The 21428-nt window shown below is 42.5% G+C and overlaps 1 protein-coding gene across 1 annotated transcript; it reads right to left on the bottom strand.

The window, feature by feature from the left end:
* Positions 1 to 6093: 6093 nt before the first annotated feature.
* On the bottom strand, positions 6094 to 19933 carry LOC121547112 (tripartite motif-containing protein 16-like). The gene is made up of 6 exons (XM_041858225.1): positions 19337 to 19933; positions 18836 to 18931; positions 7302 to 7535; positions 7030 to 7189; positions 6845 to 6904; positions 6094 to 6608 (listed from the first exon to the last, which is right to left on the bottom strand). Exons 1-6 carry the CDS (start codon positions 19931 to 19933, stop codon positions 6094 to 6096), a joined length of 1662 nt encoding a protein of 553 aa, XP_041714159.1.
* Between the last annotated feature and the right edge of the window lie 1495 nt (positions 19934 to 21428).

Here is a 21428-nt window from a genome sequence, read left to right as displayed (position 1 = left end):
ACACAAAACCACACAGAAACATTTTCACCAAACCTAATCAGTGTTTCATCTAGAAATACCTTTCATATTAAGTAAATGCCTTTCACAATGCAATGCTCACAATACTTTTCATATGATTCTCTTCTCATTTGTTTAAATACATTTGACCATCACTTAATCTAACTGCGCTTAATGGTTAATCACTTAACCGTTTGGTAAAACTATAGATTTTAAACTGGTTTGTCTACTATATAAGGATTTTGAGAACTACATAAATAAAATGTGTTTGTAAAGTATAAACATCTAGATAACATGTATGATACATGATAACCATACATAAAGACTGCTCATTATTGCTAATTGATTCCACATAGTGGGAACCACAATTGGTCACCATATAAAAGGATGTTTATGAACATTTCTTTCAACATGGAGCAAGATAGACAGCAAGAGAGAGGAAGAAATCAAAGAGCTTGTGGACAAGGGTCCGTCAGAGAGGAGGGATGGGCCCCATTAAAGAGGTCAGAGAGGTAAATTCACAAAACATGTTCCAGTATTATTACAATATGATCTATTGACAGTATACATTTTTACATTTTAGTCATATAGCTCTTATCCAGAGCGACTTACAGTTAGTGCATACATTTTCATACTCTGTTCTACCCTCAGAATTGACAGAAGACCCCATGGTGGTGGTCGTGTGCTGACCGACCAGCAGGAGTGGGCAGTGGTGGAAATGGTGAGGGCCAGGAATGACATACGTCTGTCTGAAATAAAGCAGGCCATTGAGGAGAATGATGACACCTTTGCCAATGTGGCATCCATCAGCCTACCAACAATCACCCGCCTTTTGAAGAGGCACCAGGTATCTATGAAACACATTTACCTGGAGCCTTCTGAGAGAAACAACTGTGGGCCGAGTATGTTCAGGTACAGCACTATATACTGTATTACTGTTACTATTAATGCACATGCTACTTCACAATATCATATTGGAACTATACTGTAAAAAGAACTAACCAAAATATATTTTTAGAGGGTGATGGTGCTTGATGCTGCTGTGAACCATCACTAGTATATCTTTGTTGATGAAGCGGGCTTCAACCTGGCCAAAACTTGGCGCCGTGGGCGGAACCTCATCTGCCAACGGGCGTCCGTCCAAGTGCCTGGACAACGCGGGGGAAACATTTCCAAGAGCAGCAGCTATCTCTGAAGATGGTGTGGTAGGATGTAGACCATTACTTGGATCCTACCACGCTGCACACCTCATTGTGTTTCTCAATGAAATTGAGCAGGCCTGTCAAGGTGAAGGGGTCACCTATGTCATTGTGTGGGACAATGTCAGGTTCCACCATTCAGAGGTGGTTCAGGTATGGTTTCAGGTCCCTCCCTGATTCGTGACCCTATACCAGCCCCCATACTCTCCTTCCTCAACCTTATTAATTTATTTTATTCATCATGGAGGTGGAAGGTGTACGATCGCCATCCCCATGAGCGTGCCACCCTCCTTCTGGCCATGGATGAGGAATGTGATGACATCAATGCAGACCAATGTCAAGCTTTGATTCAACATGCCGAAAGGTTTCTCCAGCGGTGCATGAACAATGAGGACATTTACTGATGTGGATGAGAATTTATGGCCAAATGCTCAAGATAGGCTTGATGCTAATTAATGCGTGCTAAACATTATTTTATTTTCATTCATTTAATGTTTCATTTAATGTCTCACATCTAATTACAGACAGTACTGTATGTTGCAATTACATCAGAAAAATAAAAATAAATCCCCATGAATGATTGTAGAGGATGTCATCATTGATCACACCTTTGATTACACATTGGATAGATATAATGGAAATGATAGATTGTCAATGTTGTTGGGTAATGTAAGTGTATTGCCTAATGTAAACTGTAATCTACAGTACTGTAGCATATTACTTTCAGCACTTCTAAGGGTTATTTGAAACACTTATCTTGCAGTGATTTCTATTGGTAGTTAATGATATATTTTCAATTGAGTAGTTTTAAGTTGTTTTGGTGATTAAACCAATGCTCTCATTACATTTATATTTTGAATCAATGGTTGTGTGGTGAGAGATGTTTCCAATCCAAATGAATGCACAATGACAGGTTTTGAATGAAAGACTGGCTGCCTTACAAGCGTGACCAGCTTGGAGTTTTATACTAAGAGTTGTGAAAATGTACCACCTGCTTGTGAAAATAGTACCAAAGTGATTAAAACAAAACCGTAATAGGATTTTTTGGGCGGGGATGAATTGTTAATTGATTTTCAATAAGGAACACTGAGGGAAAACAACAGAAGAAAAAGGGGGGACGCAACCACTACAGTGAGGGAAAAAAGTATTTGATCCCCTCTCAAATCAGAAGGATTTCTGGCTCCCAGGTGTCTTTTATACAGGTAACGAGCTGAGATTAGGAGCACACTCTTAAAGGGAGTGCTCCTAATCTCAGCTTTTTACCTGTATAAAAGACACCTGTCCACAGAAGCAAACGATCAATCAGATTCCAAACTCTCCACCATGGCCAAGACCAAAGAGCTCTCCAAGGATGTCAGGGACAAGATTGTAGACCTACACAAGGCTGGAATGGGCTACAAGACCATCGCCAAGCAGCTTGGTGAGAAGGTGACAACAGTTGGTGCGAATATTCGCAAATGGAAGAAACACAAAAGAACTGTCAATCTCCCTCGGCCTGGGGCTCCATGCAAGATCTCACCTCGTGGAGTTGCAATGATCATGAAAACGGTGAGGAATCAGCCCAGAACTACACGGGAGGATCTTGTCAATGATCTCAAGGCAGCTGGGACCATAGTCACCAAGAAAACTATTGTTAACACACTACGCCGTGAAGGATTGAAATCCTGCAGCGCCTGCAAGGTCCCCCTGCTCAAGAAAGCACATATACATGCCCGTCTGAAGTTTGCCAATGAACATCTGAATGATTCAGAGGAGAACTGGGTGAAAGTGTTGTGGTCATATGAGACCAAAATGGAGCTCTTTGGCATCAACTCAACTCGCCGTGTTTGGAGGAGGAATGCTGCCTAGGACCCCAAGAACACCATCCCCACCGTCAAACATGGAGGTGGAAACATTATGCTTTGGGGGTGTTTTTCTGCTAAGGGGACAGGACAACTTCACCGCATCAAAGGGACGATGGACGGGGCCATGTACCGTCAAATCTTGGGTGAGAACCTCCTTCCCTCAACCAGGGCATTGAAAATGGGTCGTGGATGGGTATTCCAGCATGACAATGACCCAAAACACACGGCCAAGGCAACAAAGGAGTGGCTCAAGAAGAACCACATTAAGGTCCTGGAGTGGCCTAGCCAGTCTCCAGACCTTAATCCCATAGAAAATCTGTGGAGGGAGCTGAAGGTTCGAGTTGCCAAACGTCAGCCTCGAAACCTTAATGACTTGGAGAAGATCTGTAAAGAGGAGTGGGACAAAATCCCTCCTGAGATGTGTGCAAACCTGGAAGCCAACTACAAGAAACGTCTGACCTCTGTGATTGCCAACAAGGGTTTTGCCACCAAGTACTAAGTCATGTTTTGCAGAGGGGTCAAATACTTATTTCCCTCATTAAAATGCAAATCAATTTCTAAAATTTTTGAAATGCGGTTTTCTGGATTTTTTTTTGGTTATTCTGTCTCTCACTGTTCAAATAAACCTACCATTAATATTATAGACTGATTATTTCTTTGTCAGTTTGCAAACGTACAAAATCAGCAGGGGATCAAATACTTTTTTCCCTCACTGTAACATTACACTATGATATTCTAATGAGGCAACCACTAACATTACAGTATGATATTCTAATGAGGCAACCACTAACATTACAGTATGATATTCTAATGAGGCAACCACTAACATTACAGTATGATATTCTAATGAGGCAACCACTAACATTACAGTATGATATTCTAATGAGGCAACCACTAACATTACAGTATGATATTGTAATGAGGCAACCACTAACATTACAGTATGATATTCGAATGAGGCAACCACTAACATTACAGTATGATATTCGAATGAGGCAACCACTAACATTACCGTATAATATTCTAACGAGGCAACCACTAACATTACATTACGATATTCTAATGAGGCAACCACTAACATTACAGTATGATATTCTAATGAGGCAACCACTAACATTACAGTATGATATTCTAATGAGGCAACCACTAACATTACAGTATGATATTCTAATGAGGCAACCACTAACATTACAGTATAATATTCTAATGAGGCAACCCCTAACATTACAGTATGATATTCTAATGAGGCAACCACTAACATTACAGTATGATATTCTAATATTCTAATGAGTCAACCACTAACATTACAGTATGATTTTCTAATATTCTAACGAGGCAACCACTAACATTACATTATGATATTCTAATGAGGCAACCAATAACATTACAGTATGATATTCTAATATTCTAATGAGGCAACCACTAACATTACATTATGATATTCTAATGTTCTAATGAGGCAACCACTACCATTACAATATGATATTCTAATGCGGCAACCACTAACATTACAGTATGATTTTCTAATATTCTAATGAGGCAACCACTAACATTACATTATGATATTCTAATGAGGCAACCACTAACATTACAGTATGATATTCTAATATTGGAATGAGGCAACATCTAACATTACAATATGATATTCTAATGAGGCAACCACTAACATTACATTATGATATTCTAACGAGGCAACCACTAACATTACAGTATGATTTTCTAATATTCTAACGAGGCAACATCTAACATTACAGTATGATAGTCTAATATTCTAATGCCAGTGAGCAAATCTCCACCCTATTCCCTATGTAGTGCACTACTTTTGATCTGGTCAGAAGTAGCCTAGTGCACTACGTAGGGAACAGGGTGTCATTTGGGCCAGAGTCAGTAACTCCCCTGGGTATGAATTCTCTCTCTATCTCATCTGTCTTCTATATTATGTTCTCCTCTCCTCCTCTCTTCTCTCCTCTATTCACTCTATTCTATCATCCACACCACATGCCAGCTTCAACACAATCCATTTACAAGTTAAAGACACACCTTGGAATAAATAGCAAAGGAAAACTACTACTAGATGTATTTTTTATTTCCCATCACCATGAATCATATTTAATAACTGAACAGTAGCAGACCTAACTTCATCTGTTCCTGACTCTGGGTAGTGGATTAAAAAGACCATCAATCTCCAATGATATTAAAGTACAATTCTGAACATTACTGATATACTGAGTGACAAGTCAAGATAGCTGATGTTTTTATTGTTTGGTTAATAGCACCACCTGCTGGACAGGTTTAATGTTGCTTGACTGAGCAGTACGGGAGAATAAAAGATGCCAAATGTAGGGTCAGTTTCCCGGACATCTCCATTGAACATGCTTTTTAGTCTAGGACTAGGCTTCATCTGTGTCCGGGAAACCGGCCCATATAGTTCAATTAGCAAGTAAGTAACACTACCTGTTCCATGATACTGAGGAAAATTACATTGAGACAGAGAACCAATTGAGAAAACATTTCAATGGTTCTGAATGACAACCAACATACATTAACAGCATACATCATGATTAATGTGAATATATAAGATTAAAACATTGCACTTAAAAAAATATGAATGCATTGAATTGTAATTCATAACATCTTCTGAAGATCAAATCAATCAAATAATTGTACATAAAAACAGAGTAGAATGAATCATCACATCTGGGGACCATCACCACCAGCATGACTAGTATCTATGTGGACCCTACTACAGTTTAACCAGCTCAGCTATAGACTACATCAGCATGACTAGTATCTATGTGGACCCTACTACAGTTTAACCAGCTCAGCTATAGACTACACCAGCATGATTAGTATCTATGTGGACCCTACTACAGTTTAACCAGCTCAGCTATAGACTACACCAGCATGACTAGTATCTATGTGGACCCTACTACAGTTTAACCAGCTCAGCTATAGACTACAGCAGCATGACTAGTATCTATATGGACCCTACTACAGTTTAACCAGCTCAGCTATAGACTACACCAGCATGACTAGTATCTATGTGGACCTTACTACAGTTTAACCAGCTCAGCAGTCCCATTATAGAGCCAAAACCCAGGATAGAGGGGCTGAGTGAATGTGGTCTGGACTCTGTGGAGGAGGGTCATTGTATCAGAGACACTGTAGAAGGACAGAGTACCTGCCTTGTGATCCAGGTACACTCCTACTCTGGAGGACTGAGGGCCTGATACTGTAGTCATAACATGATTGTGTCTAAACCTATAACCACCACTATAACACAGTAAACACCAGGACTTGTCATTGTATCCAAATCCACCATCTCTCCCTGTTCTGCTGATGTCTTTATATGAGACAGCTGTATAAACATCCTCCCCACTCCACTCCACCTCCCAGTAACAGCGTCCAGACAGACCCTCTCTACACAGAACCTGCCACCAGTTGGTGAATCTGTCTGGATGAACAGGATATGGTTGGACTTGGCCTGTATAGGTCACCTTTCTGTTCCCTTCAGACAGAGAGAGGCGTGTGTGTGCTGTGTTTGGGTCCAGTGTGAGCTGACAGGAATCTGGGAGAAGAGCAGAGCAGAGACCAATGAGGGGAGTTAGAACAATAAGTTAAGTCAGATACTTAATCTACCCTGTCTTTGATAAGAGCACAGCAGAGATCAAATCAGAGAAATATGAGGAGTCAGATAGATACCCAGTCTTTGATTAGATCTACTATTGCTATATATTTCTAGAGGGATTGTTAGGAGTGTCAGTAAAAAGAGACTGTTAGTTACTTCAGAATAAAGAGACTCACATTGTAAGAACTGTTCTCTGGTCTTGGGCTCTGGAGGCAGTAGAACATCCACTATATTCACTACAGACACACAAACACATTCACAGAGAGAGGGAATGTTATCATCACACCATATTCCACATGTATATGACTAGTAGGGAACTTTCAATGGTCTAAAGTTGATGTTCTTATTATTTTCAACACACCTGTAGTGGAGATCTTTGTCCATTCTCCTTTAAGGACGTCTTCTAGTTTCTCTCTCAGTTCAGACACAGTCTTACTCACATCTCCAAAGTACTGAAGAGGACGGACAACGATGCTGGGTAAGTCTGAAGATACAATGGTACTGGAGAGAGACTGATAACTCTGGAGAGAGAGAGAGAGAGAGAGAGGGAGAGAGAGAGAGTGTGAGAGGGAGCAGAACCAAATGATTGAGAGTTTTAATTTCATATCACATGTATCAAGGCAGTTTATTTACCTGGAGGAAATGGATGTGATCCTCTGTGTGTGAGAGCTGCTCCAGCTCAGTGCTTCTCTTCCTCAGCTCAGCTATCTCCTGCTCCAGTTGCTCCAGGAGTCCTTCAGCTTGACTCACTTGAGCCTTCTCTTGGCCTCTGATCAGCTCCTTCACCTCAGAACGCCTTCTCTCAATGGAGCGGATCAGCTCAGTAAAGATCTTATCACTGTCCTCCACTGCTGCCTGTGCAGAGCGCTGTTAAGAGAGAGAGAGAGAGAGACTGACTTGTCTTACTTTAATGAGCCATCCTCATTACACTAACATCCCCCCCTCCTAAAAACACATTGCGTGCCACCACAACCTCCACACAATCACATTATCCAGTACCCAACACCACAGTACAATACACCAACCAGCACCACATTCCAACCGTCCATCCAACACCTCCTCTCCAGCCGTACAGACAGCCCCCCTGAGCCCCCATACCTCCTGAAACATCTCCACACTGAAACATCTCCCTAAGGCGTCAACAGTAATGGCATTACCCTGGCAACACAGAAAAAACATGATGAACAGTCTGTCATTGCAGAAAACGGACACCCCTCCCCAACTCCCAGGACAACCCGAACCAGGTGGCGAATCGCATCTCTGCATGTCTGGCAGACATATCAGTGTGGATGTCGGATCCCCACCTCAAGCTGAACCTCGGCAAGACGGAGCTGCTCTTCCTCCCGGGGAAGGACTGCCCGCTCCATGATCTCGCCATCACGGTTGACAACTCCATTGTGTCCTCCTCCCAGAGTGCAAAGAACATTGGCGTGACCCTGGACAACACCCTGTCATTCTCTGCTAACATCAAAGCGGTGACCCGATCCTGCAGGTTCATGCTCTACAACATTCGCAGAGTACAACCGTAGCTTGCACAGAAAGCGGCACAGGTCCTAATCCAGGCACTTGTCATCTCCCGTATGGATTACTGCAACTCGCTGTTGGCTGGGCTCCCTGCCTGTGCCATTAAACCCCTACAACTTATCCAGAACGCTGCAGCCCGTCTGGTGTTCAACCTTCCCAAGTTCTCTCATGTCACCCCGCTCCTCCGCACACTCCACAGGCTTCCAGTTGAAGCTCGCATCTACTACAAAACCATGGTGCTTGCCAACGGAGCTGTGAGGGGAACGGCACCTCCTTACCTTCAGGCTCTGATCAGACCCTACACCCAAACGAGGGCACTACGTTCATCCACCTCTGGCCTGCTAGCCCCCCTACCTCTACGGAAGCACAGTTCCCGCTCAGCCCAGTCAAAGCTATTCGCTGCTCTGGCACCCCAATGGTGGAACAAGCTCCCCCACGACGCCAGGACAGCGGAGTCACTGACCACCTTCCGGAGACACTTGAAACCCCACCTCTTTAAGGAATACCTGCAATAGTATAATAGTAATCCTTCTACCCCCCCTTTACAACCACTGTCTTTTGTCTAAACTAACACCTGACTTATTTCACCTGCTAGCACTGACTTGTTTAAAGAAATGTACTTATTGTGATCGAGATGTAGTTGTACCACTGGCTATCCTAAGTTGAATGCACCAATTAGTAAGTCGCTGTGGATAAGAGCGTCTGCTAAATGACTTAAATGTTAATGAAGAGCTGCTGATCCAGCCCCAAACCACCAGCCCTCCTCAACAGAGCACATGCTGGTTCCCTCCAGCCCACCTCCGTAGGGTACAGTGGCCTCTGCGCCGCTTTGAGTCAGAACGATGGAACTGTCCCTGGTGAATGCCCCTCCCTACCCAGACTGGCCTACTGAGCCCTCCCCACACCTTGACCATACATGAAGCCCCAGCGTACAACATTTGAACACAGGCCACAAAATTCTCCCCACAAGCAAAACAACACATTGAACAGATATTCATGGTCCACCCTATCAAAGGCTTTCTCCTGATTATGAACAGATTGTCTGTGTTTGAGCGTCCTGGTACACAGTATGTTTGGTCCTTGTGTACAATAGAGTCCAGGTGGGACTTCAGTCTGTTAACGAGGACCTTGGTAAAGACCTTATAGTCCAAACAGAGCAATGCCACAGGCCTCCAGTTCTTTAAGTCGCTCAAATCTACTTGTTTGGGCAGGAGAGTCAAATCCTCCCGTCTACAGCTTAGCGACAGCTCCCCCACCCCGACGCACTGACACAACACACGTCCTGTAAAATAATTCCCCAGAACTTTTTATAAAAATCCACAGGCAGACCGTCTGAGAGACAGCAGCTGAGAGTTTGTGAAAGGCCTGGGAAATGTCTATTTGATTTCTCTGTGACAAAGAGAGTTTGGAAAGGTCTGAGAGCAGAACCTGAGAACACCCAGGATCACAGAGTTCTGCCCTCTATAAATCAGAGTACAACTCCACAGCCTCATCTCCCCACAACAGAAGTTACACGCCCATCAGGCTCCCTCATCTCCCCACAACAGAAGTTACACGCCCATCAGACCAACGTAAACAATGGATTTTCTTGGTTTCCCCACTCTGTTTCTCCAACCCAAAAGAGCTGGGAGCATCCATCTCCCTCAACATGGAAAAACTAGCTCTTACAAGTGATCCTTTTTGCTTTCTCTGAAACGAAAGCCCCTAGGTCCCTGTGTAGTTCAGATAGATTATCTTGTAGCCCCACCCTACCTTGCCTCACCAACTCAGCCTCCACCTCAATTATGAACTGCTCAAGCTCCCCCAGTACTCTCCTGGCCTCTGAAGAGGAAAAATCTGTTTAGTGCTGACAGAAAACCTGAATCTGTGCTTTCCCTACATCCCACCACTGACTGAGAGACTCAAACTCCCCCTTCTGCTGTCCCCACCTCTCCCAAAAGCCTTGGAAGTTTTAGCAAAAAGTGGCATCTTGTAAGAGCTTTACATTGAATTTCCAATAGGACACCTGCCTGGGCCCTGGTGAAACAGAGAACTGAGCCCTGTACTAGGTGCAGACACATTTATGAAAGCAAAGACAAGGTCATTGATTTTGGCTCTAACCACTAACAACCTACCCTTACACACCTCTTTTGACATTGAAATGTTTTTGTTTGACATATTCCCCCAGTCTCTGCCGATGTTCATGTTAAGGAAGTCTAACCGTGAAATCTCCATAAGAGGTGGGAGGGAAATCACCACAATCAGAAACCAGTAGAGAAGCCCATAAAGCCGCCATGCCGCCAACCATCCATTTAAGCAGATTCTGAAGACATGCCCTTAAGAACCCATGACCCATTTTCTCAGCCTATACCACTTCCTGGGTGAGAGGACACTAAACCCCTCATTCTTCATCACGTGTAAGTCGCTCTGGATAAGAGCGTCTGCTAAATGACTAAAATGTAAATGTAAATGTGTTGTACTGACCTTACAAACCTTCCAGGATCAATCAAATAAGACTCCAGCAGAACCTTCTTTTTCCCCTTTAGTCTCCATCAGGAACCTAGAAAGTTCTCTCACCGTATATACTGGGCCCTCAGCCTGACTGGCTGTCAGCTCTGGATCCAATGAGCCGTCTGAAAACGAGACGCCTTGTCCTCCGCTCCCGCAGACTCACCTCCCCCCTCTTCCTCCTCCTCCATTGGCACGGTACCGTCCTCCTCCTCCCCAGTCTCTGCCCCCCTGCACTTCCCCCCTGATCAGTGTCTCTTCCCCAATGACAGGCAATATTTCCTGGGATGAGCCCACCAAGCCTTCGCCCACCGGAGTCTCTGTTACTACAGAAACCTGCCTCAGCTCATGTAGCCCAGCTGCAACCCTCCCCACCACCGCTTTCTCCACGGCCTGCGCACCACCACTTGACCCTGCTCTACTCTCCTCCCTCCTGGTACCACCACCACTTGACCCTGCTCTACTCTCCTCCCAGCCTCTGCCCCCTGAGTCCTAGTAGGCTGGACAACAGAACAAGTCAAAATTCACTGAAGGCTGTAAAACGGCCAAAGAACATTGGCTGAGCTGGAACACTAGCCTGAGGCCAAAGCAAATGAATTGAAGCGAACCATCACTGAGCCTCTTCTGACTGGAATGATCCTTAGAATTCAATTTTCCCTAAATGGCCCCAAAAAATGTCTACCTTTTTATTTCACCACTACAATCTGTTCCTAGGACGAAACAGAACAAAATAAGTAATAAATAACAACTGGTGTAGAAAGTAAACATCCACACCTCGATGGTGCCAAGTTTGCTTATGTCTGCATTACCAGGAAGTAGGATTTTTTTTAAACTTCTGACTATTTCTGGTCTAGCGATCGATGACAGCAAAGTACACTGCCCAACCTGATGTAATTAGAAAGAGGAGATTATCCTGATTAAAATGGAGTCTGACTTGAAATATACCATTGTGAGATATTTTGTGAAATAAAGAGAAATACCTATATTTCCCCTAAAGGAAACAATGGGACGACCTCAGAGTTCCAGGAGTACATGTTGTTTTGCGACGTTTTAACTACCAGCAATACGCTGCCCAAACTTACATCATTAGAAATAATAGGTTATCTTGATTAAAATGATGTAGAACTTCAAACCATTAAAATTAATACATATATTTGACATAATTGGTGAAATATACAGACATGTCCCTATTTCCCCAAAACAATGGCAGTCTGAAAGTTCTAAGAGCAGTCTTTTATTTAACCAGTTTACCATTTATCTACGACCATTTGCCTTTTTGTGGATTGTTTACATTTAGTTTACATTTACATGTGAGTCATTTAGCAGACGCTCTTAATCTAGCGGTTAAGAGCGTTGGGCAGTAATCGAAAGGTGGCTGGTTCAAATCCCTGAGCCGAGTAGGTGAGAAAACTGTCGATGTACCCTTGTACAGATTTAGGCACTTAACCCTAGTCGTTCTGGATAAGAGCGTCTGCTAAATGACTCACATGTAAATGTAAACTAGGCCTCTGTGAAAGCGTGGCAATAACTTATTAACTTTACATTATTCACAGACTGACTCCTCTGAAGGCAGGCAGGCAGCACACTCCTGAAAACGAACTGCTCAGCAAAGCAAAGGCTCTTTTGAGAGCTACCAGATTTATATAAAAAAAGCTCATTTTCAGTGTCTGTGTCCAGTGTCTGTTTATATGTTAAGGGGGTGTTAATTTGGCAGATAATGTCACCCATCTAAATATATATATTATTTTTTAGATAATTAACTAAATATATGGTGTTTTTAGTTTATGTCAGTTTCATTGTTTGTTATGCTATGAATTGTTATTTTATGGTTGTAAGTGATCAAATGAACTAGAACATTTTATATTTAGCAATTTTGAGTAATTACTACTTTAGTAAGGATACACTTAGTAAGGATATACACTTTTTTCAGTACTACTGCAGTTGCTTAACAATTCCAATAGATGGCAGCATAAGACCACGAATGACAGCATAAGACCCTCACAGGAAAACTCCTGCCTGAGCTTTTTACTGTCCCTTTCCACACTGCTAACGCAAGAGGAAGGACTGAAAACACATTACTGTGAAGTAATATATTGATGATTCATGTTTATTATTACCTGTTTTTATGCTCATGTTTAAAAATTATACCTCATTACTATAACGATTATCAAAAAGCGCGAACATTAATTCAGTCACCTCTGGTCGACAAAAATTATATCTTTCTACTACATTCATTGTCAAATTCATCAACCAGCACAGAGACACTCTGCCTTCTCGAACAAGTAGCCAACTCAACAAGCCCCGCAAAAAGCTTGTGCCGTCAGCGGCAGCGAGCACTCTGCCTTCTAGCACAAGCAAGGGGCATGTTGAGGTACATTTTCTAACCGCGATGGTTGCATGATTTATTGGTGGGCTGGAATATATGAGATATTAAGATGATGTCATAATGCATGTTTACTAGGGTTGAGGTTAGCGCATCTGACTAGTGATTATTTGGCCGGTGTTCAACACCTGCTAGAGTTAATATTTTGTTGCTCTCAAAAGCAACACAGGCCTAATACGAGATATATAGCTAACTGTAAAGTAATGAGTGACCTTTTTAGAAAATCATAGGACATAGTCTGTGGTTGAATGCTATTTTATGCTTGTAGCCTATAACTGATGCTTTGTGGTCTTATGCAGACATCTATTGGAAATATTTAGCAATTAAAAGTTATTAATTCACGTAAAGACATTGGTGAGGCAGCTGAGAAATAAAGTGTATTTTTCTAATTAATTATGTAGATCAGTCTCAAACCTGCCCCACCTATGACATGCCAATTGCTGGACTTTCACATAGAGGTTACTAGGTCACACCCAGTTCAAACCACATTAAAAAAATAAAACAAATGTGTTGTTTATCAAGTGTTCTGCCTTGCAATAATACATATAATAAAATGACTAATAAAGGTTACATAGGTTTTATTTAAAAAATAACAATAAATGCTTTTTAGTACTATAATGGAATTTACTAACATAAAATTATTACTAAAATAGTTTATAAAACGTGTTCTAGGCTACCCTACCCTAGAATTAGGGTTAGGGGTTAGAGTTAAGGCTAAAATAGGTTATAAGTAGGGTTAGAGTTTCTGTATAGCACTTTGTGACATCTGCTGATGTAAAAAGGACTTTATAAACACATTTGATTGATTGATTGTTAGGTTTAGGGTATTTAAAGCAAAAAAAAATTAACAGGTTTATAGCCCTCTTGCTGCTCCCTGTGGCCTTCTGTGGGTACTACATACCTCATTCACGACACTTGCTAGGCTCATTATCTGAGGTAGTAACTGTGTCAGATCTATAAATCAATGAGCTACACCTATCCATTTAGTTTACAACTCAGTGAACCTGCGCAGCATTCGCTCAATTCAATGCCTACGAACTTACAGATTTCGACGCATATCAAATTACCCAGCAGTAATATAGAAACAATAAATGTTTTTAAAAAAATAAAAAGTTATTTCTTAATTGAAAAAATGTATTCTGGCTGTTTAAAATCAGCCACATCTTGAAAAAGAAGACAGACATGCGTTTTGTTTAGGTTATACACCTTTTTCTGAAAGAAAATGATTAACCGTGACCAGAAAATGTTTATTGTTTGATTGCCTCTGCGCCAACCATACGTAGCACTGTGGGTCACCACCAGGTGTACCCAGGTGAACAGTGAGTTTGCTCACCAAGTAGTCATAACCTTGTTAATAATAAGTTACCTGAGGTAAAGCTACAATGTTAATAGGGGCTGGTCTCATTACCAACAATAGTGAAGCTGGCATTGTGACGCAGAACAATGGGCTGGGAATATAACTTTCATTAGGCGAGTTGGTGCCACAGAGCTCAATACAACTAATAGGAGCTGGCAGGGTGAAACATGCCCTATTATTTCTAAACTACGGCAAGCATCTGGGACATATGGTAATATTATGAAACTGGGCTCCATGGCGGATGTAATTAAGTAGTTTATCAGAAAAAAGGCGTTAAAAATGTATTGTGTCCAGCCTAGTCCTAGCCCCCGCTGCCGGCTGGTCGCGCTTGTCTGCACTAGCATTATGCCCTACATCCCCACACTAGAAACACCCAAAACTATCTGTGCTAGCAAACCCTGCGTTCCACCCCTCCCCTGCGTAACCTTGAAGTTTGTTAAGAAACAAACACTTGTCTACGAAAAGAGACATGTTTAACGGCTTCCGCTTGGCACCCAGCCGAGAGCACACGAAAACCACTTTCAAATATACCAAAACGAACCAACTACTTCCGGTCTGTTCGTAAGTAATAAACGGAGGCAGATTAGCCACCACAACTCTTGTCGAAAGAGGCGAAATCTGCTCGAACACACCCCTCACAAAAATCCCACTCACAACAAGACAAACCTTTTTCATTAACACAACCACCGCATTGTTCATTCTGGATGCAGAGTGCAGATGTTCCGCTCCAACCTGTTCGCCGACCATGAGCAAAACTTCCTCCACACCTTTCTCCGGAACGCACCCGAAGCGACAGCGTTTCTTCTCCACTCGGTTGAGGCCATCACGCCGCCCTAACAAACTACCCCTACTCCCCCCTCAACTCTAAACAATAAACAGTGGAAACCAATAAACAAACCCTCCACCATGAGAAAATAAATTAAGAAAATAGGCAAGAACCAAAATAAAAAAGAATAGTAGCCATCCTCACGAACCACAAAACTCTCACACAAACAACTTCTTCTTCTATGATATAATGGCGGTCCACAAACCAACGTTAAAGGTGCATACCGCCACCTACTGTGCTGGAGTGTGTGGTCGATCACGGTTTCCAACATTTCTAAATCATCCTACCTAACTCAGTACTTCTGAAAAAAGAAAGAAGAGCCCTACTAACTTCTAATATACCCTCCCCCCATCCCCAAAATCCCTTACAAACCCCCCAACCTCAATGACCCTACACTTCAATCTTTCCCTCTCTTCAACATACTTACAACAATATAACAACACATGCTCCACCGTTTCATCGACCATACCTTCCAGACACAAACCATTCACATGCTTGCCAACCAGATGTAATGACGAGTTCAATGTACAATGTCCTAAGCGCAATTGAGTAAACACCACCTCTTCCTTCCTAATCTGACTTTTGAATCTTGGTCCATCGACGTTTCTGTAAAACTGTGAACTATTCATATAAATGCCGGCCCTTGTGCTCAGAGTACCATCTCTTCTGCCACACATCTATCAAAATGGCTCTGATCTTACATTTGGCCTCACCTCTACCCAGTGGAACATTAATATCAATTATATCTCGTTTCAAAGCTCTTTTAGCTAACTGGTCTACAATTTCATTCCCTTCCACACCCGAATGTGCTGGGACCCAGCAGAATCTCACTACTAAACCCATTCTCTCAATTCTCCATAATAACATTAATACCTCCTATAGCAGGTCACTCCTATTAGATTTACCAGATGATAAACTATTCAATACAGACAGAGAATCTGAGCATATTATAATTCTAACAGGTTGTACGTCCTCCACCCACTGGAGGGCAACTATTATCACCAACAATTCAACTGAGTATACTGACAGTTCATCTGTTAGTCTTCTACATATCTGCACATCAAATTCAGGAACGTAAACGCCTGCTCCTGTGAGCCCACTATCTGGGTCCTTGGATCCATCTGTGAAAAGCGGTAGAAAAGTATAAAAACTTATACCAATGTAATTGTCAACCAGTTTCACTATTTCACTGACTTCTGACCAATCTTTCCTTTTCTCTACCAAGGTTAGATCAACAACAGGGTCTGGGAGTAACCATGGAGGAACATCCCCTATCACCACAGAAGGGCCAACCTCCAACTCCCTCAAACCACTCTCATCAGCAAGCTTTCCAACTGTCCAACCAAAACCACTGCCTTGTCTACTAGTATATTCCCAACAGTCATCTAGAACAGTAGCAGTGGGATGCTCAACCTCACAGCCTTTCAACCTAACCCAATAAGATAATGACAATTTTTTACGCTGTATATCCAAAGGCATCTCTCCTGCCTCCACTAGTAAGGCACATACAGACGTTGATTTAAATGCACCAATACATATCCTTAAAGCTATATACTGGATTCTCTCCAGCTTCTGAAGCCAAGTCTTTACCTCTGTTCCATAAACTGTACACCAGTAATCAGTTGGCGTCCTGATCAGAGCTCTATAAATATCCATCAACAATTGTCTGTCAGCACCCTATTCATAACCAGAGACCCACACAACCAACTACCATGAAAGTTAATGAATGAGAGAGACAGAGACATCGTTACAACACTGTACATAGCCTTAATATAACGGTTCTTCTTCTTTGTAGTTTAACGGTGGTTGGCATCCAATATGTTGCATTACCGCCCCCAACTGGACTATAATATAAATCCATTATACTTTGTGATACAAAATGGGAAAAGGGGAAATTATAATAATACAAAAAAACACTCTTCCAACTAACCCTACACTCATTAAATACCCACTACCCCATTCCACTACTTTGACCCTATCTGCTCCTGCACCATGCCAACGGCCTGGGAGGACGGAACACCACCACTCAACACACCCTGTAACTCTTCTGAAGTCTAATCTTGTATGCCCAAATACTTCTCTGCAGCTGCCACCACAACATCTATTTTCAGTGATTTACGTTCAATTTCTGCGGTACAGTTGATAACCATTGCTATGAACGCTAAGAAGCTAACTTTACTGAAGCATATATCACTCGTTGGCCTATCCCTCTGTGCTGGCACAGATCTACTACTCACAGGGATCCTCTCAGGATCTCTCACCCTTGACCCATCCTCCTCTACTTTCTTCACTGCCTCAGCATACGACACCTTCTGCACTACTCTGACTCTAGCCACCTCAACCTGCCTCTCTCGCACCGGACACTTCCGATCCCCAGCAACATGGGCATCCCAACAGTTGACACACACAACTTTATCCACCGAAACTACACAATCCTCTATCCCATGCCCTCCTGCACACTTCCCACATCTTGGAATCTCCCTCCTACAAACTGCTGCAACATGATCATAAACGTTGCACCTGAATCAGCGCAGTGGATTCGCCACAAAAGCTCTAACAGGATAACTGATATATCCTAACATGACTTTGTTGGGTAAAGACTCAAAACTCAAAAGGACTGACCACGCTCACCACCGGGTCTGCGTTGCACCAAACGGCGGGAATCACAAACACCAGCAGTCTTCAACCTTAATTGCTCCACTTCTACACTTAACGCTACCCCAGAAATCACTCCTTTCAATGGTGCCCTGTTCCTAAGAGCAAAGCAAGAAACAGATCTTGACCAAAGTTGCGTGACACGGAGCGCCCACTCCCTCTGGTCAGAAGAAACACAAACAAATATCACAAGTCCACTACAGGTTACCTTCACTAATTCAACTGCACCCAACTCCTTTCCCACCCACCCTGAAACCACAAATGGATCTGCCAATAGGTATGGATCCACTTTCTCCAAAAATGTAACTCCTACTGCACCATATTCTTCTTTATCATGTCCATTGATGCCAGGCTCTGGTTCTGAGCTCTTCACCACACCTTCTACCTCACTTAACTCTCCCTCATTCATTTCCATTTCACCTCCAGAACTCAGTCTGGCGAATGGCTCACTCTGTTTGCACTTGAATTATAACATTTGAAAGTCTCTATTCCTTTGAAACTTTTGTGAGTGTAATGTTTACTGTTAATTTCTGGAGGTTTATTTCACTTTTGTTTATTATCTATTTCACTTGCTGTGGCAATGTAAACATGTTTCCCATTCCAATAAAGCCATTTGAAATGATTTGAATTGAGAGAGAGAGAGCTCCATGTTAATGTATAGGGGACATGAGTCAGTCTTCGACTTCAAAATCAGTGTCGGCCCTCAGCCCAATAGGGAATGTCCTCTTGGTGTAACGGTCAAGATGTTGTTTTCTCCCTCAGTAGACCCGGGTTCATAACCAGTCAGTTACATTAAGCAGTATATTCTCTGAAAGGGGTCCAGACAGCCTGTTCCCAACAGTGGGGTCAGTGGGATTGGATAGGGGCCCCCCTCTCTCTCTCTGACTGGAGGAGAGATGTGAAATGGTGTGTCTCCTCTGGTCAACAATACTCACCTTGAGAGACTCCACAGCCTGTTGGAGCTCCTTCAGCTCCTTCTCTCTCTCCTGGAATCTCTGCTGGACCTTCTGCTGACTCATCCCCAGCTGCCTCTGTGGAGAATCACTCTTCAATGAGCTATCAAGCTTTATTTGTCCAGTAGATCAATAGTATAGTAATGTGACATAGGGCCCATAGAAGATAGGGATTAAAATGTTGAGGAAGAGTCTGTGTGAAATTATATTATTATGTGAATGATTATAGTTTTAACAGTGCACAAAACAGGGGAGCTGATTGGGTGTTTGATAAAGAATGATAATGGTGTTTGACTTTAGAAAATTGTGATTCATTTGGAGAATCTGGGTTAACATATCTATATAATCAAGGTTTGTGTTCATATTTGTTCTGCCGTGGATCGATTTCATTTGAATGATCTCATATTCAAACAGCCTTAGTTCCTACTGTATCTTTAATTATTTGTTTATCAGACAGTCACCAACAAGTAGTTCTGGTCTTACCTGTTTCTCAGTCCTCCCTGCTGCAGCTGACACTGTATCATGGCCTTTATGTTCATCCATCACACACAGCAGACAGATACACTGTTGATCGGTACGACAGAAAACCTCCAGCAGTTTGTCATGATGAGAGCAGATCTTCTCCTGTAGTTGTGCAGTGGCTTTGACCAGCTTGTGCTTCTTCAAAGCAGAAGATTCATAGTGAGATTGGAGGTGAGTCTCACAGTAAGAGGCCAGACACACCAGACAGGACATGAGGGCTTTCTGCTTTCTGGTCCCAGTGCAGACATCACACGCCACATCTCCAGGTCCAGCATAGCACAGAGCAGGAGGGGGAGCAGCCTGGAGTCCTGTCTTCTTCAGTTTCTCCACCAAATCAGCCAACATGTTATTTTTCCTCAGATTAGGCCTTGGAGTGAAAGTCTCTCTGCATTGAGGACAGCTATAGACCCCTTTCAGAACATCCTGATCCCAGCAGCCCTCAATACAGCTCCTACAGTAACTGTGTCCACAGGCAGTAGTGACCGGCTCCTTCAGTAGATCCAGACAGACAGAACAACAGAACAGGTCCTGGTCCAGCAGAACTCCCTGCTGAGCCATTTGGACGGTTGTTCACTCTCACACAGACAGACGACACAGAGACTCAGATCAGTTTCGTTTCCACAGAAGAGAGTTTGTGGGAGGGGGAGGGACTTCCTGGTTCTGCCAGAGGGGTGGGGTTAGAGGTAGGGAGGGGTTAGAGGGAGAGAGAGAGAGAGAGAGAGAGAGAGAGAGAGAGAGAGAGAGAGAGAGAGAGAGAGAGAGAGAGAGAGAGAGAGAGAACTGTACGCAATGTTAATAGAGACAAAGATTTGTGTTCTTAGGTTAGGGCCCTCAATATGGAATACATTAAATAGAGTGGTTAGAATATATAAAGGGTAACAGTTTCTATGAAGTACATATGTATAATGCTTTTAATGAATTTTGTAATGCCTTAAACTTATGTGCTATGACACTAACTATAACCATCCATAATAACTAATACGTGGTTGTAAAACTGTACAATGTGTTATAGATAATTAGCTACAATGGGGGAGGGGGACTTGGAAATGGATACAATGTACTGTAGCTGAAATGAATACCGTATGTATTGACTGATCATTGAGAATGATGTAACACTTTACATTACAGTGTGTTTATTGGTGTGTAATTATTCCTGTTAGTACAGTGGTGTAAAAGTACTGTGATGCCTCATTCTTACACTAAACTAGCAGCAGTAACCCTAACCCTAACTCTAACCCTAACTAACTCTAACCCTGGGATCGAAATGCTACTTTGACACTGACAAACTGAGAATCAGAGATCAATAAAAACGACCTTGTCTTGAATCCATCAATAGCCGAGGCCTAGGTGTGTGGAGACACATATTGTAGGCTACAATATGAGGAGGAAATTATAGTCCTAAAAATGCTTTCCAGTTTCACTGACTCACCCAATGATGCACAGCTCCCTCACTGGTGATGGCCGATGCACTCGTACCAAAAGCCTACCTCTCTCTCTCTCCTTTGTAAAACAATATTTGGAAGATGATCAAATATTTTGGTGGCCTACAGCATAGAGTCTAAATAAATGATGAAGTGCAACGCTTGAGAGATGAGAGTTCAGGCTCCTGTCTATCAGAGCAGAGAGGGAGAGAGATCATAGAAAGTTAATCTCATTCTAGTTATGTGAGAGATACAGGCGTGCTTCTCACACAGCCACCGTCACCAACATATACTATACCCACATACTCTAGTGTAGCTGTGGGGCTTACAAGTCTGAATTTCTTACAGCCTAATTTTCAAGACATCAATGTACAGCAACATTTTTAGGTGTCACTGCAGAACACCATCCATATGCATATGAACACATACTCAGAGGTGGGGCTTACAAGACTCACATTTCATATACTCAGCGGTGGGGCTTACAAGACTCACATTTCATATACTTTAAGACATCACTGTAGGACAAACATATCACAATCATTTGATTTGATATCAGAATATACTTCAAATAAAATAAATCAATGTATGCTACAGCAGAATACATATTATAGTATATAGGCCTCCTGCCTATC

Source organism: Coregonus clupeaformis, unplaced genomic scaffold (assembly GCF_020615455.1).
Source record: "Coregonus clupeaformis isolate EN_2021a unplaced genomic scaffold, ASM2061545v1 scaf0632, whole genome shotgun sequence".
NCBI lineage: Eukaryota > Metazoa > Chordata > Actinopteri > Salmoniformes > Salmonidae > Coregonus > Coregonus clupeaformis.
This window is presented reverse-complemented; position numbering and strand designations above follow the sequence as displayed.